General features: G+C 39.0%; 1 protein-coding gene across 1 annotated transcript in view; it reads right to left on the bottom strand.

Moving 5' to 3' along the window:
• The window catches only part of pcsk2 (proprotein convertase subtilisin/kexin type 2), a 114,357-nt gene that overhangs the window by 32,124 nt on the left and 58,726 nt on the right, over positions 1 to 23,507 (bottom strand). The window contains exons 6-8 of the mRNA XM_052151637.1: positions 20,838 to 20,914; positions 11,884 to 11,972; positions 5,965 to 6,140 (exon numbers count right to left, since the gene is read on the bottom strand). Coding sequence (XP_052007597.1) covers positions 5,965 to 6,140; positions 11,884 to 11,972; positions 20,838 to 20,914 — 342 coding nt within the window. The remainder of the gene's footprint in view (positions 1 to 5,964; positions 6,141 to 11,883; positions 11,973 to 20,837; positions 20,915 to 23,507) is intronic.

The raw sequence follows: 23,507 nt of genomic DNA, 5'->3' as shown, positions 1-23,507 counted from the left end.
TCGGGTCATTGTCCATCTATACTGTGAAGCGCCGTCCAATGAGTTCTGAAGCATTTGGCTGAATATGAGCAGATAATATTGCCCGAAACACTTCAGAATTCATCCTGCTGCTTTTGTCAGCAGTCACATCATCAATAAATACAAGAGAACCAGTTCCATTTGCAGCCATACATGCCCACGCCATGACACTACCACCACCATGCTTCACTGATGAGGTGGTATGCTTTGGATCATGAGCAGTTCCTTTCCTTCTCCATGCTCTTCTCTTCCCGTCACTCTGGTACAAGTTGATCTTTGTCTCATCTGTCCATAGGATGTTGTTCCAGAACTGTGAAGGCTTTTTTAGATGTTGTTTGGCAAACTCTAATCTGGCCTTCCTGTTTTTGAGGCTCACCAATGGTTTACATCTTGTGGTGAACCCTCTGTATTCACTCTGGTGAAGTCTTATCTTGATTGTTGACTTTGAAACACATACACCTACCTCCTGGAGAGTGTTCTTGATCTGGCCAACTGTTGTGAAGGGTGTTTTCTTCACCAGGGGAAGAATTATTCGGTCATCCACCACAGTTGTTTTCCGGGTCTTTTGGTGTTGCTGAGCTCACTAACTGTTGTAATTCCTACACCGTTCACCTGATTTGGATGTAAATACCCTCAAATTAATGCTGAAAGTCTGCAGTTAAAGCACATCTTGTTCGTTTCATTTCAAATCCATTGTGGTGGTGTATAGAGCCAAAAAGATTAGAATTGTGTCGATGTCCTAATATTTATGGACCTGACTGTGTATATATATATATATATATATATATATATAAATAGTCTACACTATTTAGTGTAGTGTGATTCAAAACATTGATATTGTAATATGTACTTGCTTCATTGTTTCTGATTCATCTTCATGACTTGAAAAACAGCTCCTACCTTGTCATTAGTGAAGTCCACGATGTGCTGTTTTGGTAGTTGTTGTGTGCATGCGTGCGTGCAGGGAATGCTCTTATTGATTATTTAAAAAATGGCACGAGTCAACCTTTATAATAAGTAATGGTGCCATAAGATGGATAAGAGTAGGGCAGAAATCTTTACTCAATTCTTTATTTATGGAGATAAAACCTTTGCAGCTACATCATGGGAGAGAGTGGTCAGCTAGCGTGTTACGACAGTGAGTCACCACTTCCGTATTCTATACAAATTAATATGCCGTAAATTGACCTTGACTTCTCTTATAAAACATTGTAGTATAGTCCACACAAGTTCATTCCGAAGCATTGTTTAGTGTAAAGCATTTTGGAGATTAGCTGAAAGGCAGTCAATTCGTTAATTGATGGAACGGGGTGTCATTTTAAAATTTGGTAGTTGAGGGATTCGTCACTTTTTGGCAGAAGTTATTTGATCTGAGTTTATAAAAACTAAAATCTCGATTGGAGTCATATGATGCCATGTGAGGAGCATGTGTAAATGCGAGCTCTGCACACTTTGCTGGTTTTGAATTATTTTTGTGTCATAATCTGGTGAGATTCAATATATCCTGCTACATATATGTTCTTTGAAGTCAACATGGCAAATAAGTCAAAATCCTCTGGCTCTGGAGATATAAAAAGACACTTACGTGCCCAAGCTGAAACCTCTGATGGGCCTGCAGACCAGGGACCCGGTTTGGACAGTGCGGCGGGAGAAATCCAGAGTCAACTGTCCAACATAATACCTCGATCGATTACGGCGATGGAAACAAAATTCTATGAGTTGGTTACAAGAGTGTCGGATGTCGAGAAAAGGTTCAATTATCTGGAGTCATCGGAGAGAGAATTAGCTGCTAATCTGCTAGCAACCAAGATAGATTTGAAATGCAATTTTGAAAAAATTTCAGATTTGGAGAACCAAAGTAGGCAAAATAACGTACAAATTGTTGGAATTCCTGAGCATGAGGAAGGCAGAGATATGGTGAAATACCTAGACGAGCTTTTCCCAAGTCTGCTCGACATAACAGGCCACAAGTTGAAAATCGAGCGAGCTCACAGAGTCCCAGCTCGCAGATCCGCTGAGAGAGACAGGCCCCAATCAATTCTGGCCAAATTTTTGAGCACCTCCGATAAAGATCATGTGTTGTGCAAAGCAAGGAGAAAAGGAAAGCATTCTTGGAAGAACCATTACATTTTCTTGTTCCAGGATTTAGCAAATTCGACAAGAGAGAAATGTGATCGATTTAAGGAATGCAAGAAACTCTTACATAAACAGAAGATCGCTTTTGCTCTGATGTTCCCTGGCCAAGCTGAGAAATGTGATCGATTCAAGGAATGCAAGAAACTCTTACATAAACAGAAGATCGCTTTTGCTTTGATGTTCCCTGGCCAAGCTGATGCTAAGTATGGCTGCAAAGTATTTACATGTCCCAAGCAAGGCTTGTCTTTCATAGAAACAATGGGTGAGTAAACCATTTGGTGTTTCTCATGGGAGTGGATTGACTCGCTGTACTTACTCTTGGCTGTCTGAGGAAGCTGAGCACCATTTTTGTTTCTTTTTGTGTTGGTTCTGCCTAACGTCTGGAGTTTGTTTTGTGGAATAACATTCCACAAAAGAAGCTTTTGCATTGACAGAAGATCGCTTTTACACTGTAGTTCCCAGCCAGATTAAGAATGGATATTAAGTATGGCTGCAAAATATCTACGTGCCTACAAGTGATATCTGTCATAAAATCAATGGACTGAAGAAGTCATGGTGTTTTTCTATTAGGCCTCTGAGTGAAATAGTCTCACTCAATACACTCTTGACCATCCAAGGAACCGGGACGTCGTTTTTTCAAGGACATTGGGAGGATTATGTAATCTGCTGCACTCATGACCAGCCGGCTCGCTGAACATTCATTTGTCTGTCTGAGGAAACCGTATGGCTTATATATATATATATAAAATGTTTTTTTTTTTTGTGCTGGTTCCGCTAGAGACTAGAGCTTGTTTTGTGGAGGAACAGACCTTCAAGACAGTTCTGTTAATGAATCTACACTTTCTTTGTGTTTATTCTGCCTATTGGCTGGAGTTTGTTTTATAGATTATTTGCTGTAATGTAATTTTGCTTCACAGAATTTGTACAAAAGCACCAGACTTGAGCAATCTGATGGCAAAGCTGTCGCGGGACTCTCGTAGGCATACATGGACTCTTTGAGTTTGAGCACTGTCATGCACAGGGTTATTGCGCACGTTTAAATTTGTTTCTGTTTGTTTAGTTCTGAGGGAAGTTTATGGTTTGATTGTTGAAATAATGGGGAATGTGGTCTCTATAATCTTGTTTTTGACACACTATGTTTTCTAATATGTCAAAATGTAAAATGTTAATATGAGTGGATTATTTCTCTCCATATGGAATGTGAATGGGTTGGTGCACCCGATAAAAAGAAGGACGGTTATTTATTTTCTTAAGCGTAAGAAATATGAAATAGTGTTTCTTCAAGAAATGCACCTTTCCCCGCACAAAGCTGAACATTTTGGGAAAATATTGGGTGGACATGTTTTATTTAGTGCTGGTTCAAGTAAGAGCAGGGGGGTCATTATATTGATAAATAAACATCTAGAATTCAAACCTCTCAAACAGATTAACCCTCTGGGGTCGACGGACGCGCCGGCGCGTCCTGCTGGATATTTTCGTCATTACAGCGGAAACTATTTAAAAAACTCCATTTTTGGGTATACAGATAAGTGTAAGACATCATTAGAGACTATAAAGGGTCTACTCGTATTTGTGTACACTCACATTAACAACAAAATCTTGTGCTTTTGTAAAATAAAGAAAATAAAAATGGTGAGCTTTCAGCAGTATCTGTGTTCACGAGCATATTTCTGAAACACGTCACAAAAATGAACTGAAACTCCGCGAATACTTATCACACAAACATGAAACATGTGTCTAAAGAAAGCTTAAAATGTCTACTTTTAAATTAAACTATTCCAATTTAAAACAGATATTCTCCTGCAATGCAATCTGTTTGAAACAAAGCAATGTACAGTTTTTACTAAGCTATCTAATTATCTGTAATGTGGTCACACCCACCAGCAGAGCGCGCCATTCATACGCTAATGTGCTGAGACGATCAATGCAAATGTACACGCCCCCTGACTGTGAGGTTTAATGTAAACACAACACAACTCAATGATTCTGCATGTTTGTAATGATACAAAGGCAACTGTGAGGTTTGAGTTAAACACATTTCATAAATTTTTCTGCGCGTTTCCAACGATACACAGATGAGAAAGCTCCAGGATAGTATGAAAGAGTTCACATTTTCCTCAGAAGAAGAGCGGGACTCCGATGAACATTTGTATTTTGAAGAGAGACTTGATCCAGCCGAGGATACAATTTCAGACAAGTAAGTCAATTAGTTTTCATTAGTTGACATGCTATTTTATATAAACATGTACATATTTTACTAGTGGGACTGTTTCCAGATTTGCTAGACAGGATTCAGAGTATTGACATTTGAAATATGTCCTAATAAGCAAGTTTTAGTTACATTTAAATGCTGTTTCGGCTAAAGCAGGTATTTAAATTGTATGCTGTATAATATAAATATGATATGTAATATGATATAAAATTATATGAATGTTTAGATTATATTTTAAATAGCGTTTATGCTGCCTCATTATCATCAACAAAGCTTGTGCTTGCAAATATCTGTTCAGGTGTAAATGAGTAAAATGCACTTTCATTCTCTTTCTGTCACATTCCTCATTGATAGGCCCAGGGGAGGGGTCTTTTGTCTCCTCAGGTTGAATTGAATTACAATCAATATTCATGATAGTTCCCGCCTCCTTGCATATGACCTTTCTAACACTAAAATTGTCTTACAAAAGTTAAATTACTATATTGTTTTGTATGAATGCGTGATCAGGATGGTTTTCACATTATTTTTGTAGCAAAAACTCTAGGCTACAAGATCCAGTTCTCAAAAGGCTTGTGGACAAATGTTTAGTATGTATTATATGGCCTTATTTCAATGACTTAAAAATTTAGTTTTTTCAAAAACTGCACATAAACGTTATTTTCTCAAAAATACAAACATGTACACACATGTTGCTCACATATTATTTTAGCCAGTTTGTGCTGAATACAGTGTTATCAGACATTAGCCATTAATATGTTTTTAAGCAACTGAAAAAAGCACAAATGTCAAGGCATGTCAAAACTTCTCCAGGGCCCAAAACACCCTCAGACCACAGAGGGTTATGCTAGAACATCATCATCCAAACACAACATATGCTGGTGCACATCAACACTGCTGAACTGTATATGGTGTATCATTAGCATTCAGTATATGCATCATACAAATAAATAAACAAAGGATGCCACCTGACCCTTATTATGATAAACAGCACTAAATATTAGCCCATCACAGGTTTTTCTGTCCTCTGTGATTTAAATTGCAAGGGCTTTTTAAAATACACTGAGATTACTTTGTGTGATGCCTCGGCTTGACAAGAGGAGCACTCTCATAAATCCCACTCAGCAGTGGAGCGCTTATCTCCATTTATTCCCCTTAGCCATGGCAATTTGTGAAGTCACGGAGAGGGATGTGCAACTAAATGACATGTTTAGCGTGGAGCGCTTAGACTTTGCAAGTTGACATACAAGACATGTTATTCAAATTTGATTCTATTGTGAATCCATTTAAAATTCATATTTCTATAAATACAACAATACTTTCAAAACTCCACCATTATTGGTTCATCTGACTGGTGTTAAAGTTGATCTAAAGTGGCAGAGGGAAGAGGAGGGCTCTGAACCCTGGGTTTTTATTGGATTTGACCAGCTGTTACAAGTCTGTACCTCTCTATTTGTTCCCTTTTTTTCTCCACACAACATCAGGTGCTCCATCTCACAAAAAGAAAGAGTATTCATTAGGGAACACATTTTGCCTGAGAGAAACCTCTGTAGACTCTATATAGAACTGCTCTTGGAGAGTTTTACATTTTGGCACCCTACCTTATTGACACCATCCGCCATGGCCTGCAGGGTGAGCTCACGTGGACCGTCCACAGTCTTGCCGTCATCGGTGGGACCCCAGCTGGCGCTGTAGATGTCAATAACCTGCGGCATGTGACTAATGGAAGAGGCTTCAATGATGTCCGTCATGAAGGGCTGGTCAAGCATACGAATACCTGCACCAAGATGAGATCAAGAGCACACTTCATATCCCAATCCATCACTTCCTAGCTGACATTGTCTATTCACTAAACAAGGTGCCCAAACTTTCCACAATAGCTTGTCAAGTTTTCTCAAGAATAATCTGGCGAAGGATTTCAAATATTGCTGACATAAAGATGCGAAAGGGTCACGCAAATATAAGCAAATTCATCTGCAAAGATCTGATTTAAGAAGGATGTGTATATAGTTATTAATTTTATTTTATATATGTTTATTTTGTTTTTTATTTTTTATTGTGTTTCTATGTAAAAGCCCTATTTAAGTTGTTTAATTTTATGTATACATTTTTACATTGATGTACCTGATTTACACTTATGTTTTAACTTCTGTTAAATGGCCCTGGGTTGTGTAATGGTGGCCAGCTGATAGATAGCTGGGCAATGTGTATAAAACCTCACTCTCATGACCTGAAAAGGTGCACTAGCGACTAATGCTAGAGACTGTAGCCTTTAGCCTCCTTGTTAGCGCACACGTCTCCCATGCCGGAGACTCCGGTTCGAGTCCCGTACGGAGCAGGTTGAACAGGAGTGTCACATTTGCAGACAGACATACCTCTATTCTACTAAAATTTGGTGGGTTTGCATCCAATTGCAAGAAAAAGTATGTAAACCCTTTGGAATCACCAGCATTTATGTATAAATTTGTCTTTAAATCTAGTTTGATCTTCATCTAAGTTACAATAATGAACAACCACAATCTAATTTAACTAATCACACACATTATTGAGATATTGAATACATCATTCAAACATTCAGTGTAGGCTATGGGGGGCTAGGTATGTGAACCTCTAGGCTAATGAGATCAACAAAAGCTAATTAAAATCAGGTGTTGACAAACCTGGCATCTCATAAATGAAATGAGATTGGAGTTGTGGGTTAGAGCTACTTTGACTTGTAAAAAACACTCAAACATTTTGAGCTATTCACAAGAAGCGTCTGCTGACGTGGACTATGCCTCACAAAAAAAAACAAAAAGATCTCAGAAGACCTACAATCAAGAATTGTTGCTTTCTACAAAGCCTGAAAGGGTTACAAAGTTATCTTGAAGTTTAGATATTCATCTGTCCACAGTTAGAAAAATTATCTATAAATGGAGACAATTTAGTACTGTGGCTGCTCTCTCTAGAAGTGGCCATTCAGCCAAGATGACTCAAAAGAGAAAACTGCAGAATGCCCAATGAGGTAAAAAAGAACCCTAGAGTGACAGCTAAATACTTTAAAAAATCAGTGGAACTGGTTAACATCTCTGTCCATGAGTCTTCTACCATGTGTCCTGCCATGGACACCATGCATTAAACAGGCATGGTGTCCATGGCAGGACACCACACAGGAATCCGCTGCTTTCCAAAACAACATTGCTGTGTGCCCAAAGATTGCCAAAGACCACTTTGTCACTCCAGAGAAAATGCTTTGCAGTCTGATGAAACAAAAATTTAATTGTTTTGGAAGAACATGCAGCACATGTATGGTGGAAAAAGGGCACCGCATCCCAACATAAAAACAATATCCCAACAGTGAAGTACAGTGGAGGGAAAATCATGATTTGGAGCCTGACCGCTTGCCATCATTTATTCTCAATTTATCAAGATATCCAACAAGAAAATGTCAGGTTAATAAGCAAGACACTGACCCTTAACATAGAAGTAAATCCACTACAGAATGGCTTCAAATAAAGAAAATCCACCTTTTTGAGTGGTCCAGCCAGAGCCAAGAGCTTAACCCAATAGAGATGCTGTGGAGTGACCTCAAGAGAGTGGTTCACACCAGACTTAAGAATATGACTGATCTGAAGCAGTTCTGTAAGGAATAATGGTCCAAAATGACTTCTGAATGTTGTGCTGGTCTAATTTTCTAATTTAAAATCAATATCAAACACATTGTGTTTGTCTATACTTGTGACTTTGATAAAAATGAGATCAAATTTTATGACCAATTAATGGAGAAAACCAGCTAATTACAAAGGGTTCACATACCTTTTCTTTCAACTGTAGGATGATTTTTTTCCAATCACATTTAAAATCCACTATATGCTACTCTGTTCAACAAGAAAAGTTGTGTTGTTTAAATCTTCTAATTGTTTTTCAATTACTGTTCTGTGTTGCACTTTTGCATTTCTTGCTACATGGAAACGTGAAAATGGGAACAAGAGGAAAACCCTATCACATGTATTTCCACTATATTCGGCAGGCTCTGCAGTGATAATTGAAGGGGCGAGAGGGTGTGAGCCTCACTGGAGAGGAGTAGAATTAGGATCAGAATATAATTGCTTTGGCACCACGTAAAGCACTTCACAATCCACTCTGAGAGCTTTGCTTCTCATCCCCTTCTGCCAACCCTTCTGAAAATGTGTTTCAATGCTGGTCCAGACTAGACAGCACTAGTTTGGTTCTGGCTTTGTAAAGCTGGTCAACCAGCATGGCCTCTCAGGTGACGCTTGTTGACCAAAGTAGTAATGCTGGTCTATTAGGTGTCACAATTCTGGTAAGAATGCAGTTTTTTTTTTTTTTCATTTTATCTCCCTCGTGTTTCGCAGGCACTCTCAACTGGCATGATTGCATTTCCATGGGAACTTTCATTGTACTCAGGGCGGCACGATCATGCCACTGATTGCTTGACGAGCAAAGAGTTCAGCCTGACAATCCACAAAGGAATTCTGCTCTATGCTTGCGTGCTGGGGATCTACACTTCTGCTATTGCTCGCATTGGCTGCTGGACATCTCTCTCATCGGCAAGCTTCTACGGAGGATTCTGCCAAGCTCCTCCTGACTAACACGATGCACACACTCCATTGACGAACACACTACTCTCTTCTCTGCGCGGTGGCGCAATACTGACTTTATTAATACATATTTTTGGAACTGTTACCTCTGCTCCTGGGTCATTCTGTCCAGCACCTACACGTTACAGTAGGCTGTTTGGGACACCAGCATCCCATTTAGGGGACCAAAAGATTTAGCTTGTTACATGTATTAATATACCCTCACTGAGCACTTTAATAGGAATACCTTAAACTTACTTATTTTTGTGATTATCTAATCAGCCAATTGTGTGGCAGCAATGCAGTGCATAAAATCATGTAGATACAGGTCAGGAGCTTTAGTTAATGTTCACATCAACCATCAGAATGAAGAAAATATGTAATATCAGTAATTTCGACCGTGACATTATTGTTGGTGCCAGGCGGGCTAGTTTGAGTATTTCTGTAACAGCTGATCTCCTGGGATTTTCACAAACTACTATCTCTAGAGTTTACTCAGAATGGAGCTAAAAACAAAAAACATCCAGTGATCGGCAGTTCTGTGGACAGAAAAGTGTTGTTGATGGGAGCGGTTAACAGAGAATGGCCAGACTGCTTTGAGCTGACAGAAAGGCAGATAACCACTCTGTACAATTGTAGTGAGCAGAATAGCATCTCAGAATGCACAACACGTTGAACCTTGAGGCGGATGGGCTACAACAGCAGAAGACCCCGTCAGGAACTTTATTAGTGTTCCTTACTAATAAGACCTGCTCAGTGAGTCTATATTCACGCTTATGCCAGAATTCGATGTATGAATGCACTCTAAGGCCCAGATTTACTAAAGGTTTGAGTGTATAAAAACATGTGCAAACTTGAAAGCACATGCAAAAAATGTCTGAGCTGATATAACAGTATGTAATTACTGGATATGTAATTTGGGTTGAGCACCCATCCATTAAAATTCACCTGCATTTCTTTTTTTTCATATATACGGTAGGCAATACAATTTCATAAATCATATAAATAGTCATACTTGAAATCACTGCTTTTTAGTGAGCTGCAAGTGAGCAGCGTACCTGCTGAATTTTGCAAATTTGGCTATTTGCGCAGTTATTCATAGTGAATATGCCTATGAATCACACACGCAATTGGTTAGATTGCACAAGCAAATTATAACCCTTTATTTGGAATCTTACTAAATCAGGACTTAAGAATACCCGTGCTGTACATTGTAAGACGTCAGCAGTTGACTCAAACAACACATGTGAGACCTGTGACTAAGCTCTTCCAGCAAAGCAATTTAAGCTGAAGAGGAAAGGCTACAGTTCAAGCCACACAATATATGTATCCCTTCGTGAGGGACAAAAGCTAAACAAAAGATATTCCTTTAGAAAAAAAAAAAATCAATGTGCTGCAGAGCATAAATTATGTTTCTATTTGTAACGATTGTGTGGAAGGAGGAGAAGGCAGACGGGAGGTGTGGATCCAAAAGCGGTCTTTATTTGAAATAACACAAACACTGGGGAAAATAAAACGTCCATGATGGGAAAAGGAAACTAAAATGCTGGATAACATACAGGAGGAGTGTGGACAGCGACCATACACGAAGGGTAGGGAAATCCTCGAACGGGCTGAGAGCTGGGAACAAGAGCAGCAGGGAGAGAGGTTAACACAGAACATGTAATGTCAACGATCGACAGCGGAAAGGCAAAACAGCGGGGTTTAAATGGACAGACACGGTGATAACAAAATGACGAACAGGTGCGGACAATAACACGCAGACAGGGCCAGAAACGACGGGAAGAAGGGAAGTGTAGTTTTCACAGAGACAGTGAATCACGGGCGGACAACAAGGAAGACATGACAGGGAGCGTGAACGGTAAAACAGAAAACACGGGCGGACAACCAGGGAGCGTGACATGGAAAGTGACTAGTGACAGGTGAAACAGAAAACACGGGGCGGACAACATGAAACACGGTGCAGACGACGCGAAACATGGTGCAGATGACGCGAAACACAGTGCAGGTGACACGAAACATGGTGCGGGTGACATGAAACCGTGACACTATTGATGCCAACATGTTTGTGCTCGGTGCTGGCTATTGTGAAACAGGGAAAGGGTAGAGTTATTAATTCAGCTGTTATTACATTAGGCTAAGAAACAAAGCGATGTCTCAAATTAAGACAAGTCATTCATCATTTTTATTAACTGGACTGCACAACCATGATAAAGGAAAAAGTATACTATAACTATAAATATTTAAAATAAAAAAAGCATTGGGGGAAATTAACTTTGTGCCCAGTAAAAGCACTGTTTATTTGCACACGTTTTCTGCACTGGTTTAGTGCCCGATTCACTATAGGAGTTATGCAGTGCAAACGCCTCCACTTAATCTGTGCTGAACACAGTTTGATTGCCGCAGTTTTGATCTTGCTGGCCATTTCAGAGCGATATATAGAGGAGGATGCAGCAGACCACCATGATCTAGATTGAACAACATCACTCCATTACTGTGATCTTTAACATTCTGAAAGTGTCTGATATATATACAATGTTATAACACTCTTCTCCATCATTTGATCATTATTTGATGAATTACTTCACGCCCATATAAGGAAGACACCAGACTTGCTAGTAAAAGCTAATAACATCTATGTGGAACTGTAATGAAATAGTTTTCATTAATGTGAATTAAGTGCATTCACATCGCAACATTTTTATTTAGCAAGCATCGTTGGGCTTTTCCCCATGGTATTTTGTATGCACCTGACAGCGATGGATTTAACAATTTGGTAAAAAATTATACTTTAAAAAAATATATTCTATTGTATGTTTAAGTGCACTGCATGCTGATGTTGCATAGAAAGTATTGCATGCTCTTGGAGTTAATATTATCAAATTAGGTACTATACTATCATTTTAATATCATCACTGTAAAAACAAATCAGAAACATACCTGCCACTTTGGAGTTGTAGGCCACACCCACCCCACAGATGTTGTTGTTTGAAACTGCAGACACCTCACCGGCACACCTTGTTCCGTGACTGAAAAATGCATTCAGAGAGTTACATATTTCATATTTGTTAGTGGAGAATACAAAATGTCACCTAATGTGTGTGTAGGCACACACGGATCTGTGTACGCAGAGCTACACAAAAAAGCTCTGCAGATTTCGGAAGAATTTGAATGCCTGTCATTATACCCATCCTCCACACCTTGTATGTTTTCAGCTACTTATAACAGTGTAGTATTTACAGTTCTATTTAACACAGTTTACCACATATATTCTGTAGAATTGTGAGGAATCTTTTATGCAGTTTTTGTAGCTCTTTCACATAAGAAAGAAAGACTACAGGGTTGAAAATGAGGATAATTAAATGACAGAAGTTTCATTTTTCGGTGAGCTATTCCATTAATTTGTTAAATCAGTGATGAATACAACATGGAGCACTGATGTTGAACTTTGCTCTACTCAAATAGCAACCCGCAACAACACCAGACATACTGCTTAACGCTCTGGAGAACAGCGAATCCTCAGGAGTAGCCCCAGCATGAAGCACAGCAATGCATCCCTCCTCCCTTGCTCTCAGACAGACAGTGCTTCTATTTATATATAAGTGTCTGATTATGCTGTGAGTCTGCAGTTCAGATGATATGACTGTGGCTCTCTTAACACACCTCAAACTGCTTCACACCTGACAACAAAGTGGAGAAAGAGAAGAGGAACTTGTCTTTTTTTTTATTTATTAGATTGTGCCTATACTGGATGTGCACTGTAAAAGATTTAACAGTAATTTCTTACAATAAAATACTCTAATCAGATTTTTATGGTGAAATCAATGCATGCCAGCTCATTTTCTTTGGTAACGCAACAAATTACAAAAATCAGTATTGCAATATATAGCACAGTGTTGGATAATAATGTAAATAGTTGTGGTACAGGACTAGTATTCCCTTTGGCTATTTAAAATAGTGTTTTATTAAACTGATGTTTCTGACTCTAATATCTGATTGGATGTGCTACATTTTAAGCTGTTGTAAAATACGCAATCAGATTGAGATCTGGGGAATTTGGAGGCCAGGGCAACAATTTGAATCCTTCATCATGTTCCTCAAACCATTCCTGAACAATGTATGCAGTGTGGCAAGGGAATACCACGGCCATGAAGGGGTGTACCTGGTTTAGGTAGGTGGCACATGTCAAATTGACATCCACATGAAAGGTGTAAAGACGACTCAGGTAGGTTGGGATCCATGAGCAGTGTTTTAATGAAGAACTCAATAGTCGTACAGGCAATGGTCAAGCAATGGGCAAACAGAGATATAGAAGGCAGGCAGAATCAGAGTGAGAGCAGGCAGAAGATCGGGGCAGGCAGCAAACAATGATAAACTAAGACAGGCAGAGGTAATACAGGGCAGGCGGCAATCTAACGAGGTCACAAGAACAAAGCTGGGTTGGTACACGATAGACAGAGTAACAGACTGGGAAAATGCTTAGAAATGTAGCCGGAGCAAAACAAGACTTCGCAATGAGTGAGTAAACAGAGTTCGTTTAAATAGCGAGTGGGAAACAGGGAACAGCTGCAGTGCAATCAGACCTAGGTATGCGGGCTTATGGGAAATGTAGTCTTTGAAGTCAATATTCCGGTGAGTCTGATCTCTGACGGCTGGAGGGGGAGGCGCTCTCAATGTTCGTGACAAAAGGCCAGGCCCAGGGAACATTGCCCAGAGCAATGTTGTCTTCCCACAGTGCATCCTGGTTCCATCACTTCCCCAGGTAAATGATGCACATGTACACGGCCGTCCATGTGATGTTAAAGAAAATGGGACTCTTCGGACCAGGCAAGCTTCTTTCACTGCTCAAAGGGCCTGTTCTGACACTCACGTTCCCATTGTAGGCACTTCATCGGTGAACAGGGGTCTTCATGGGCACTCTGACCGGTCTGGGCAACTCAGCCCCATACACAGCAGGGTGCGATGTACTCTGTGTTGTTAAACCATAACCATTATAAAAAATGTCTGTGAATTGTGCCACAGTATAGCTTTTGTCAGTTCGGCCAGACGGAATTGCCTTCATTGCCCTCACGCATCGATAAGCCTTGGGCACCCAACACCCTATCGCCGATTTGTGGTTTGTCCCTCCTTGGACCACTGCTGACTGGGAGCACCCCACAAGCCTTGCCGTTTTAGAGATGCTCTGATCCAGTAGCCTGGCCATAACAATTTAGGCCTTGTCAATGTCCCTCAGGTCTTTACTCCTGCCCATTTCTCTGGCATTCAATCCATTGACTACGAGAACTGATTGTTTGTTTACCATATAATATACCCAGACCTTGACATGTGGCCTTGTTAAGAGATCGCCAGGCCAGCGGGAATTGTCCCGGTGCTCCCGATGGCCAGTCCAGGCCTGTATATAACTCATATATGCAACTTAAATGTCTGCAATTAGCCACTGCCTGGTAATATTTCAGATTTCATTCACCAGTTCAGCATGTTCAGTGTCCTTTCACTGCGTGTTTAGAGTAAAAGTTTGGTTTGCCTTCATGTGTGTCCAAAGATAAGATCCATGTATCATCTTTATTACCCTCTTTGGTCTTTACAGGTAGATATCGATAAAAATAAAAAAAGATAAAATTAGATTATAAATTAGAAACTTCTAGATAAAATGAGTATACATTTACTATAGTAATTAATACTCTGATACTAATTTGCGCAAAGCGCACTAATGACTTGTTTAAGACTTGAAGCTAAAAGTTGAGGACTTGTAAATTGACTCAGACTTGACTTGGACTTGCCTGTCTTGACTTGGGACTTGCCTGCCTTGACTTGGGACTTGACTCGAGACTTTAATGCAATGACTTGTGACTTACTTGTGACTTGGAAAACAATGACTTGGTCCCACCTCTGGTATACTCTTGCATAATGATTGACAGTATAAAATGTATTAGCTCCTCCTGAACCTTTGTTTTAAGACTCCATTTGGTTCAGTGATAGTGATAGAAGGTGCAACAGAGTGATAGTTGGTAGAAATGTTGAGTCTTTGAACTGTGCTGCACTGAGACAGAAGGCTTGCCAATCTTCACTGACCTTCCCCCCATGGGGCACCTTCTGTCTCTCATACATATACAAGAGAAATAACTCACACCCTCATGCAGGAGTATGCAGCCTAGTACACAAATAAACAGCTTTGCAAGGTTGATTGTAGGAGTTCAGCTTTAGTGAGGCTCAGCCCTTCAACTTAATATTCAAGGTTGTGATTCAGCTGAAAATTTCTGGTGAAAGGTCACTAGTTCAAATACTGATCAACTAACATTTTAAAAACAATAAACCTATTAAATGTGAATGTGCATGCCATAGTTATAATTGCATTCTTAATGGCAATTTAACTTCTTGCCTGTATTTGGGTGTACTTGCAGGCTGAATTGGGACTATTCTTGTCTTCCTTGCATATATTTAAATGTTTTAACCATTTAAAACGTTACACTGAATAATGACTGTGTTGATTCTTGAGTACAGCCGACTGAAACCAAGGCACATACTGAATGTCATGATTATGGCAAAAGCAGCTCTAAATCAGTATTTCATTTCCACAGAAGCTTGAAACTTAAGATTACCTTATACTTTAACACAATTTATTATATAGTTTTCTGCCTTTTACGTACTGCTATTTCCTTGAGGGAATGCAAATTTAGTTCAGTTCTGAAACATTACATAAAATGATTGGTATGATTTTGCTCTTAAAGGGATAGAACAATAGTTAAGTCCTTTTTTACTATAAAGGTGCTTCTCAATTGGAAGCCTGCAGCCTCGTTAGGCTGGATATCTTGGCTACCACGTCATCAAGCACTGTCAAAGGCCGTCTCAATTGTGAGGGCACTTGGAAGGCAGCCTTCACTGCCTTCTTTTGCCATATTTTGTAGGATGCATTGAGTGTACCCTTCGTGGCCTTCAATCACCCACAATCCTTTCCACATGTCCCAATTATTTAAAAAAGTGCGGAAAACAAGTTGCGTGACCACCGAGTTGGAAACCTTTTTGACGCAGCATACTTTTTTTTATCTCTCTTCAAGTCTTTATTTGCATTTGCGGCAATGACATTATGTCTAGGGTTCTGTTTTTTCATATTTGAAAGGGTGTAAATATAAATTCTAAGATCAGTGTCGCAAAATGTATTAAATAAAGGCTTTTTTTAATGCCTCTAGATTAGTGAATACAAATTTTTGCTACAATAATTAAGGGATTAAGGATATAGTTCTCGTTTTCTGAAGTATATGGGTTTTCTAAACAACGTAAAATATCACAGGGTTCTAAGCATATGGTTCGCCATGTGCACTTTCTAGACCATCTCATTCTAGCACTGTATGCTGAGGAGTCTAGCCTATAGCCTCCGAAGGGATGAGACAACCTCACTAGGTGGCATCCTTCCATTTGAGAAGCAACTTAAATCTCCACTTTCACTTTAACTTCCACATTCTTCTTCTTTTTTTTTTGGCGATTCAGATGCTTCATGCATCCTACTGGGCAGTGAGGAGAATTTACAGTTAAAAAGGACTTAAATATTGATTTGTTTCTCACACACACCTATCATATCGCTTCTGAGGATATGGATTTAACCACTGGAGTCAAAAGGATTACTTTATGTTGACTTTATATTCTTTTTGGACCTGCAAAGTTCTGGCCACCATTCACTTGTATTGTATGGACCTACAGAGCTGAAATATTCATCTAAAATCTTTGTTTGTGTTCACAAAGAAAAAAGCAACACACATCAAGGATGGCATGATGTGAGAATATTTGGGTAACTATCCCTTTAATCTTCACCTCTGGGCACTTTTGGTCTTGCCCACACTGCTCTAATAAGAGTATAGAAGTAAGGGTTCAGTGCACTGTGGCACAACTGTTCTGTTAATGCAGCTCAGCTGAGAGCCCAGAGAGAGATGACTTAATGGGTCTACGTGTAAAGAAAATCAATACTGAGAGACAATGACGTTTCAGCTCCATGCACTTCCTGCCTACTAGATGTGGGCAGTATGGCCAAAATCTTATATTATTCTAAAAGTACATTTATATACGGTTATCTTAAAGGGGTCATGTCATGAGGAATACTGTTTTCTTTGATATTTTGACAAGAGAGTTCATTGTAAAAATATACTGTAAGTTTCAGAATTCAAAACTTCCTCTCCAGACCAAAAAAGAGCATTTAATGTTGGTGGAAGCAATACAGAGTGTAGATTAGTAACCATGTCATAGCTAGCACAGCAATCACTCAAAGAAGCAAGCAATCAATTTCATGTGTGACATCCACATGTCCTCGTCGTTCGCTCAAGCTACACTCTTTACATTAATGGTAACCCCCAAAACTCCAACATAACAGAAACTCATCTAAATCTCAATATAACAAAACACTGAACACTAAAAAGTATCCCCCCCTTTATATTCATCTTGCACAAAAGCACATAAAATAGCACTGTGACAGGGCTTATCAGGCTAATCAAGCCTCCGAGAGGGATAAAGGCTGACTGCGGAAGGTGGTGCAACAAAGAGAGAATGTTTACGGCCAGATGTCCGTCCTATGTGTGTGTTTGTGTCTTTTGGTTTCAGTTTTACATTAAAGTATTATTTATATTGTCAAGCCGGTTCTCGCCTCCTCCTTTCCCTAATCCCTGTACACAGGTCCCGAAACCCGGGAAGGAGGAGGGATACGCCATAGTGGAGTTCTCGCCGCTACTATCCACCCCAATGGAGCAGCTGCGGCCATCTTCCGGGGTACGGAGGAGCTCGGCCACCTGGAAGTTGAGGAATTGGTCGCCGACCGCGAGGAGAGAAGGGGCTCCTAGCCGACCGCCTGGAGCGGTCAGAGCCACTACCAGGGGCGGAGGGGACCCCTACCAGCCGCTGAAACGTGGTGGGGTCTGAGACCACCGACAGCGAGTGGGGAGGGGCTCACTGCCTGGAGTGGGTGAACCACTGCCAGGGGCAGGGGAGACCCCTTCTGTTCCCTGAGAACACAGTGTGGCATTCTGTCCGCCAGGGGCTGGAGGACTGCCTCTAATCTGCCCAGGGAGGCGCGGCTGTCATCCACTAGAGGGTGGAGGAGTGGCCGAGGAACAAGCTACGGCGTATCGGAGAACCGGCGAGTAAGTGTTTTTTTTTCTTTCTCTCTCTCCCTCCTCCCTCTCTCCTACTACCGCTCCGTGTTGGCCTTTTCCCTCTCTTTTAAATTTTAGAGTGTTTTTTGTTGGGGGGGGTACTGCACTGTTACAGGGAGTACCCCTCTATTTTTCATTATTGTTTCCCTCCCACTGTCCCCTCCCAGATTCAGGAAGGCGGGGATGACCTGCCAGCAGACGGTGCATAAGGCACGCCCTCCCCCAGGGAAGGGGGGTACGTCATGCAGGGGGCTCCCCGGCCTGAGAGAACGAGGGAGGAATGTCACAGTGCAGAGGGCGGGGCTGGGTCGTGATTTTACACACCCGGTCCCTTATCAGGCTAATCAAGCCTCCGAGAGGGATAAAGGCCGACTGCGGACGGTGGTGCGACAGAGAGAGAATGTTTACAGGCAGCTGTCCATCCTATGTGTGTTTTTGTGTCTTTTGGTTTCAGTTTCTTATTAAAATATTATTTATATTTTCAAGCCGGTTTTTGCCTTTACAAGCACTTAAATTGAACCGAGTCCCATACAAAGCATGTTTCACCAACAACTTAACCAATTCACACTAATTGCACTTACTATTCAAATGAACTTATACTTACAATACACACACACACACACAAATATTTGATACTGTCTCTTTCTTCTGCGCTAGCGCATATACTATTCCAGCCACCTTGAGAGCTTGGCAGTACAACCCTGTAGACGTTGTTAAACTTTGTATGACACATTGCTTGCTATGTTCCTCATTTGTAAGTTGCTTTGGATAAAAGCATCTGCTAAATGACTTAATGTTAAATGTAAATGCTGGGAAATGGAAATCCCCTGTCTTTTTTATCAATGCTAGATGAACACTACAAAAAGTATTCATATTGTCCCAACTAAAATGGATTAAGTAAAGTTTCATTTTCAAATTTAAATGGATAGAACACAATGAAATCAAGTTGAGACAAAATGTTCTAGAATTGTGTCGCTTTAGTTCATTTGAAGTGAACATGCAGCAAAAATCTTTTGTATGTGTGTGTGTGTGTTGCAAATGTTTGTTTGCATTAAAATGGACAAAGTTTTGTAATATATGATCATTTTTCATCCTCTGGCCCTCTGTCTGAAATGCTTGGTTTTGGCGTAAGCGCCTCCTTAAAACTTCAACATAAACGGCCACTGTTCTGATTGGCTAACATAGTGCAGCCACTGAAATTCAGCCATTTTTGAAACTCAATCTAAAGAGAATGAATAAGCTTCACAACATTATAAAACAAAATTTCAGGTGTTACACATAAACATTTTAGAAAGTTTGTGTCGACACGCATGGTGTAGACAGCCTCAATCCATTGCATTGCATCAATGGACACACCTGGTGTTAACAGGATGTCAGTACCATAAACTATCATACAGTCATAACATTTGAAATATTCATGAATGGAACAATTTACATACTGTTTAGCATCGGGTCAAAGTGTTTTTAATTGCCCCATCCTTCAATAACAGTTCCTTTGCAAAGCTTGAATAATTTAATGACTGTTCTCAAGCAATCCACATTGATATGATCTTAAAAAACATGCAATCCACACTGAAATATGCTGAAGACATATCTACATCCAGTTTCCAGTATCATCCTGCACTGAAATGCACAATGCCGAAATGCATATAAATGGTCAAAAACGTCTGTCCAGTGTATGTTTTCATACAACAACAATTAAAAATAGCACAGATGGGTGAAATAATGCATCTATGATGCGCTTGTGCATTAAACAGCAAAAGGCAGCAGCTGAATGACAGAGAATAGCTTCTCCTCTTCAGAGTTATACCTTGACACCATGTCTTTTAAAAGCAGCCCGAGATATGTATCAAGTGGTCAAAGATGTCTGTCTGTGCATGTTTAAATATAAAAATTAGTTTAAATAGTCCAGATGGGTCCCCTTTGGTGTTTTAGTAATAATAAGGCCACAGTAGGCTTATGTCCTGCTGTCTCACTCTGAGAATGATCTGAAGCACCAATGGGCGGGGCCAAGGGTGCAATGATTTTAATTAGGCTTTAATGTTTTTGAGTTGTAGAGGCGGTCATGAATTAATGTACCCCAAGTGACATAGGGAAGTTGTGGAAGTAGAGAATGAGGCGTTTTTGCAGCTTGATTTCAATAAATGCTTTTTTAGACCTCTAACGTGTAAAAATATCAAGGTAAATTTGATTCCTCATGGCATGACTCCTTTAAGTTCTACATTGGGTTGTACAGACCTTAAGCATTATTTTTCTATTATGTGCTAGTAATAACTGTTATTGCAGTATTAATTGTAGCTGCACATTGTTCTGTATTTTTAACGCTCTATCCAAAAGTGGACTTATCAAGATTCCCAATACAAAATATGTCCTAATTTCAAGTTTACTTTAAACTTGGTTCTATGATATAATAACCTGAGTGATTACTCAAATACTTGAAGCAATGTTTACATAATTGATAAGCATTTGAGGAAAAACATTTTAATGCATTATTTACATTAACATGTAAGTGTCTAAAGTGTCAAAAGGAGTGTGTTCAATAGCATATTGCTTATTTTTACAGTGGTATTGAAATTGATATTGAGAATTGTGAAATTATTGGTATCGTTACAGATTACTGAATCCTACAGGAAAATATTTACCAGATGACACATTTCTACTTCTGCACGGTATACACTGTACAGTCATACCTTCGAGCACAACTGTGTGCTACGTCAAAGAATCAGAGTCAAGCCCAATGACAGACAGACTGCTCATTACCTGTTAAACCAGTCATCCGTGTAGCGGGGGTAAGGGTACGGGTCATTGCTACTGAAGTCAAAGCTGGCTTCTGCATTCTGCAACAAACAAACAAACACTGTATCAGTCATCACGCTTTACAGACACATGAATTAGAGCCAATTATGTCAAAACAAACAATTAGCTGAATTTCAATCATTAGTCATTCATTATTTAGAACTCTTCTCTGGAATTCCCATTGTGTGCATCTCTCTGTGTTTTGAGTTGCCCCTCATTAACAATAAACCTAGCTATTTGTTAATTAACTATCTATCCGCTCTAAGAAGTAATATATTTTGGCACAGCAGGAAGCACGACACTGAAACCTAAATTATGTGATGAAGTTTATTCCACAAAACAACAAGACAGACACAAACACAAGTGGGTGGGGGGTAAGACCACAATATTTTTTCATGGTATGAGTAATATTATATCACAATTGTACTGTTAATCCAACAAACAAATGGTTTATTTCTTAAATAATCATATGATGATGCTGTTTTTTCATCTGTACAATTCTGTAGAAATGAAAGGTGTATAATCTCATTTGATAATTTTTTTCCTAATGGATGCAAATTAAAAGATATGATTATTAGTAATACGTAAATGATACATCTATTATCGGTCCATCTATAGCTTCACATTATATAACACTTCAGTTAAATGTGAAAAATTCACAGTAAAACTAATGTAGTTAAACAGATCCCAGACATTTATTCCAAACACACATGAAATAATAATTTTGGGGATACACTCCCAGATTTAAATGGTGTTTTCCCTCCCAAAGTGTGTATGTGGCTAGTGATAAAAAAATCAAAAACACAAATTAATCAATTAATTAAAAAATATGTGTGTAATATATATATATATATATATATATATATATATATATATATATATACGTAATTTTAATTGATTAATTTTTTTTTTTTTTGTATAATATATATATATATATATTGCATTTGAAATTTTAAAGATAAAGGCGTGGTCACACATACCTATGAATGGCAAAATTCCCCAGGTCAAGATGGTGTGGGCAGACATTGAGCACGCGTAAAACCATATTCATTGCAGCTGTTTATTAAGCACTGCCCACACACAGACTCTGTCAAAATAAGCAACTTCCTTCGAAGTTCTTGAGGAAATTCTTCACCACCTGAACTCCAACATTCGAAATTCACGATCATGAAGATTCCCATTGAGATGACAATACTTCACCCAGGAAATGTCACCGTTTGAAGGTATGCGTGGCGGTGCCTTATATACTACTGTACAATAATTGCACTATGTGTACTATACTTTATGTAGGCTACACTGAGTTAAGAAATTAGAACAAAAAATAAAGTACTTTCTACATTGAATAAGTTAGTAGTAACACTTTATAATAACTACATGGTATAAAGTATTTGTAAAGCATTAGTTTACAGTAAATTGATCATTTATAAACTATTGTTAACTATTAATAAGCTGCATACAAGCTGCATACACATTTGTTATTTGTTTATATTCACAGTAGCAAATGATTTATTATTGTTTAATAATTTCATTTAGAGGCAGTTTCATTTTTTTTACATGAACAAGGCATGAATAAATATTAAATAAATAAATATACATGTAATTCATTGGATTTACATTTAAATGTAACTAATGTATTTGTTACTGTTTTAGTAACACTCACTAATAAAGCAATTAAAAAAATATATTTGTAATTATTACTTAATGTATAGGTCATAATAAAGCATTGACTAATTTCTAACTAAGCATTTTGTGTGACCTAATCTAGTGAGAAGTGAATAATTAAACATTTATTAATGATCCACTACCCTGAAAACTTGGCCCTGAAATAATCATCTCCACAGCATCTCAAACACAAAGGCTCAAAACAGACACGAAAGCTTAAAAAATTTTTTTTTAAAGACAACACAAAAGTGCAGGAATAATAGTGAAAAGAGATCCTCTAATTGCTCAAACGCCACTTTAGCCTCAGTATTAAGCTTTATGAGCAGATTTGTTCTCATTATTGCCATTAAAATGACTGTTTAATTCAGTTTCACCAGCGTACCTGCTATAAATATTACATTGAATCCGATTCCAGAAGGAAAGTCTGTGCACGCACTCTGGAAAAAGCCAGCATGTCACCACGGTCACATGACAGTGATGAAATGGCCAAAAAAAAAAAAGAAGAAAAAGAAGGAGGAGGAATAGGAAAGAGCATGTAACGTTATATTATTGACTTTAATAGGCACTGAATTGGCAAAATGTCATTTAAACTTGATAAGTGAAAATGTCCTAACTATGCTGCTGAAGTGTACGAGCAACGTTGTCACACCGTACATGTTACTTTTCTCAGCGCTGGGCCGAATGGAACAATAACAGTAGTTTGTGGTTACTGAATAGGGCATTTTATGTAATAATTTTCCACAGATTTTAGGGGAGGATTTGTATCTCAGGTACCAATCCTTGTAGTAAAAAGATACAAGCACAGTATTTAATGTACAAATGCCTGCAGTATGACAGAAACATCCTAAGATTTGAATGCCGATCAACGAAGAATTTAGGCCGGGAGGCGCTCCTTTCAGGAAGACACATTTGTCTCTCATAGAATTATTTTTTACCCAAATAATCACTTTGATGAAGTTTTGATGAGCAAAA

The sequence above is a fragment of the Xyrauchen texanus genome, chromosome 20 (genome assembly GCF_025860055.1).
Source record: "Xyrauchen texanus isolate HMW12.3.18 chromosome 20, RBS_HiC_50CHRs, whole genome shotgun sequence".
Classification (NCBI taxonomy): domain Eukaryota; kingdom Metazoa; phylum Chordata; class Actinopteri; order Cypriniformes; family Catostomidae; genus Xyrauchen; species Xyrauchen texanus.
Note: the sequence above shows the minus strand (reverse complement) of the source record. Positions and strands in the feature narration are given on the sequence as shown.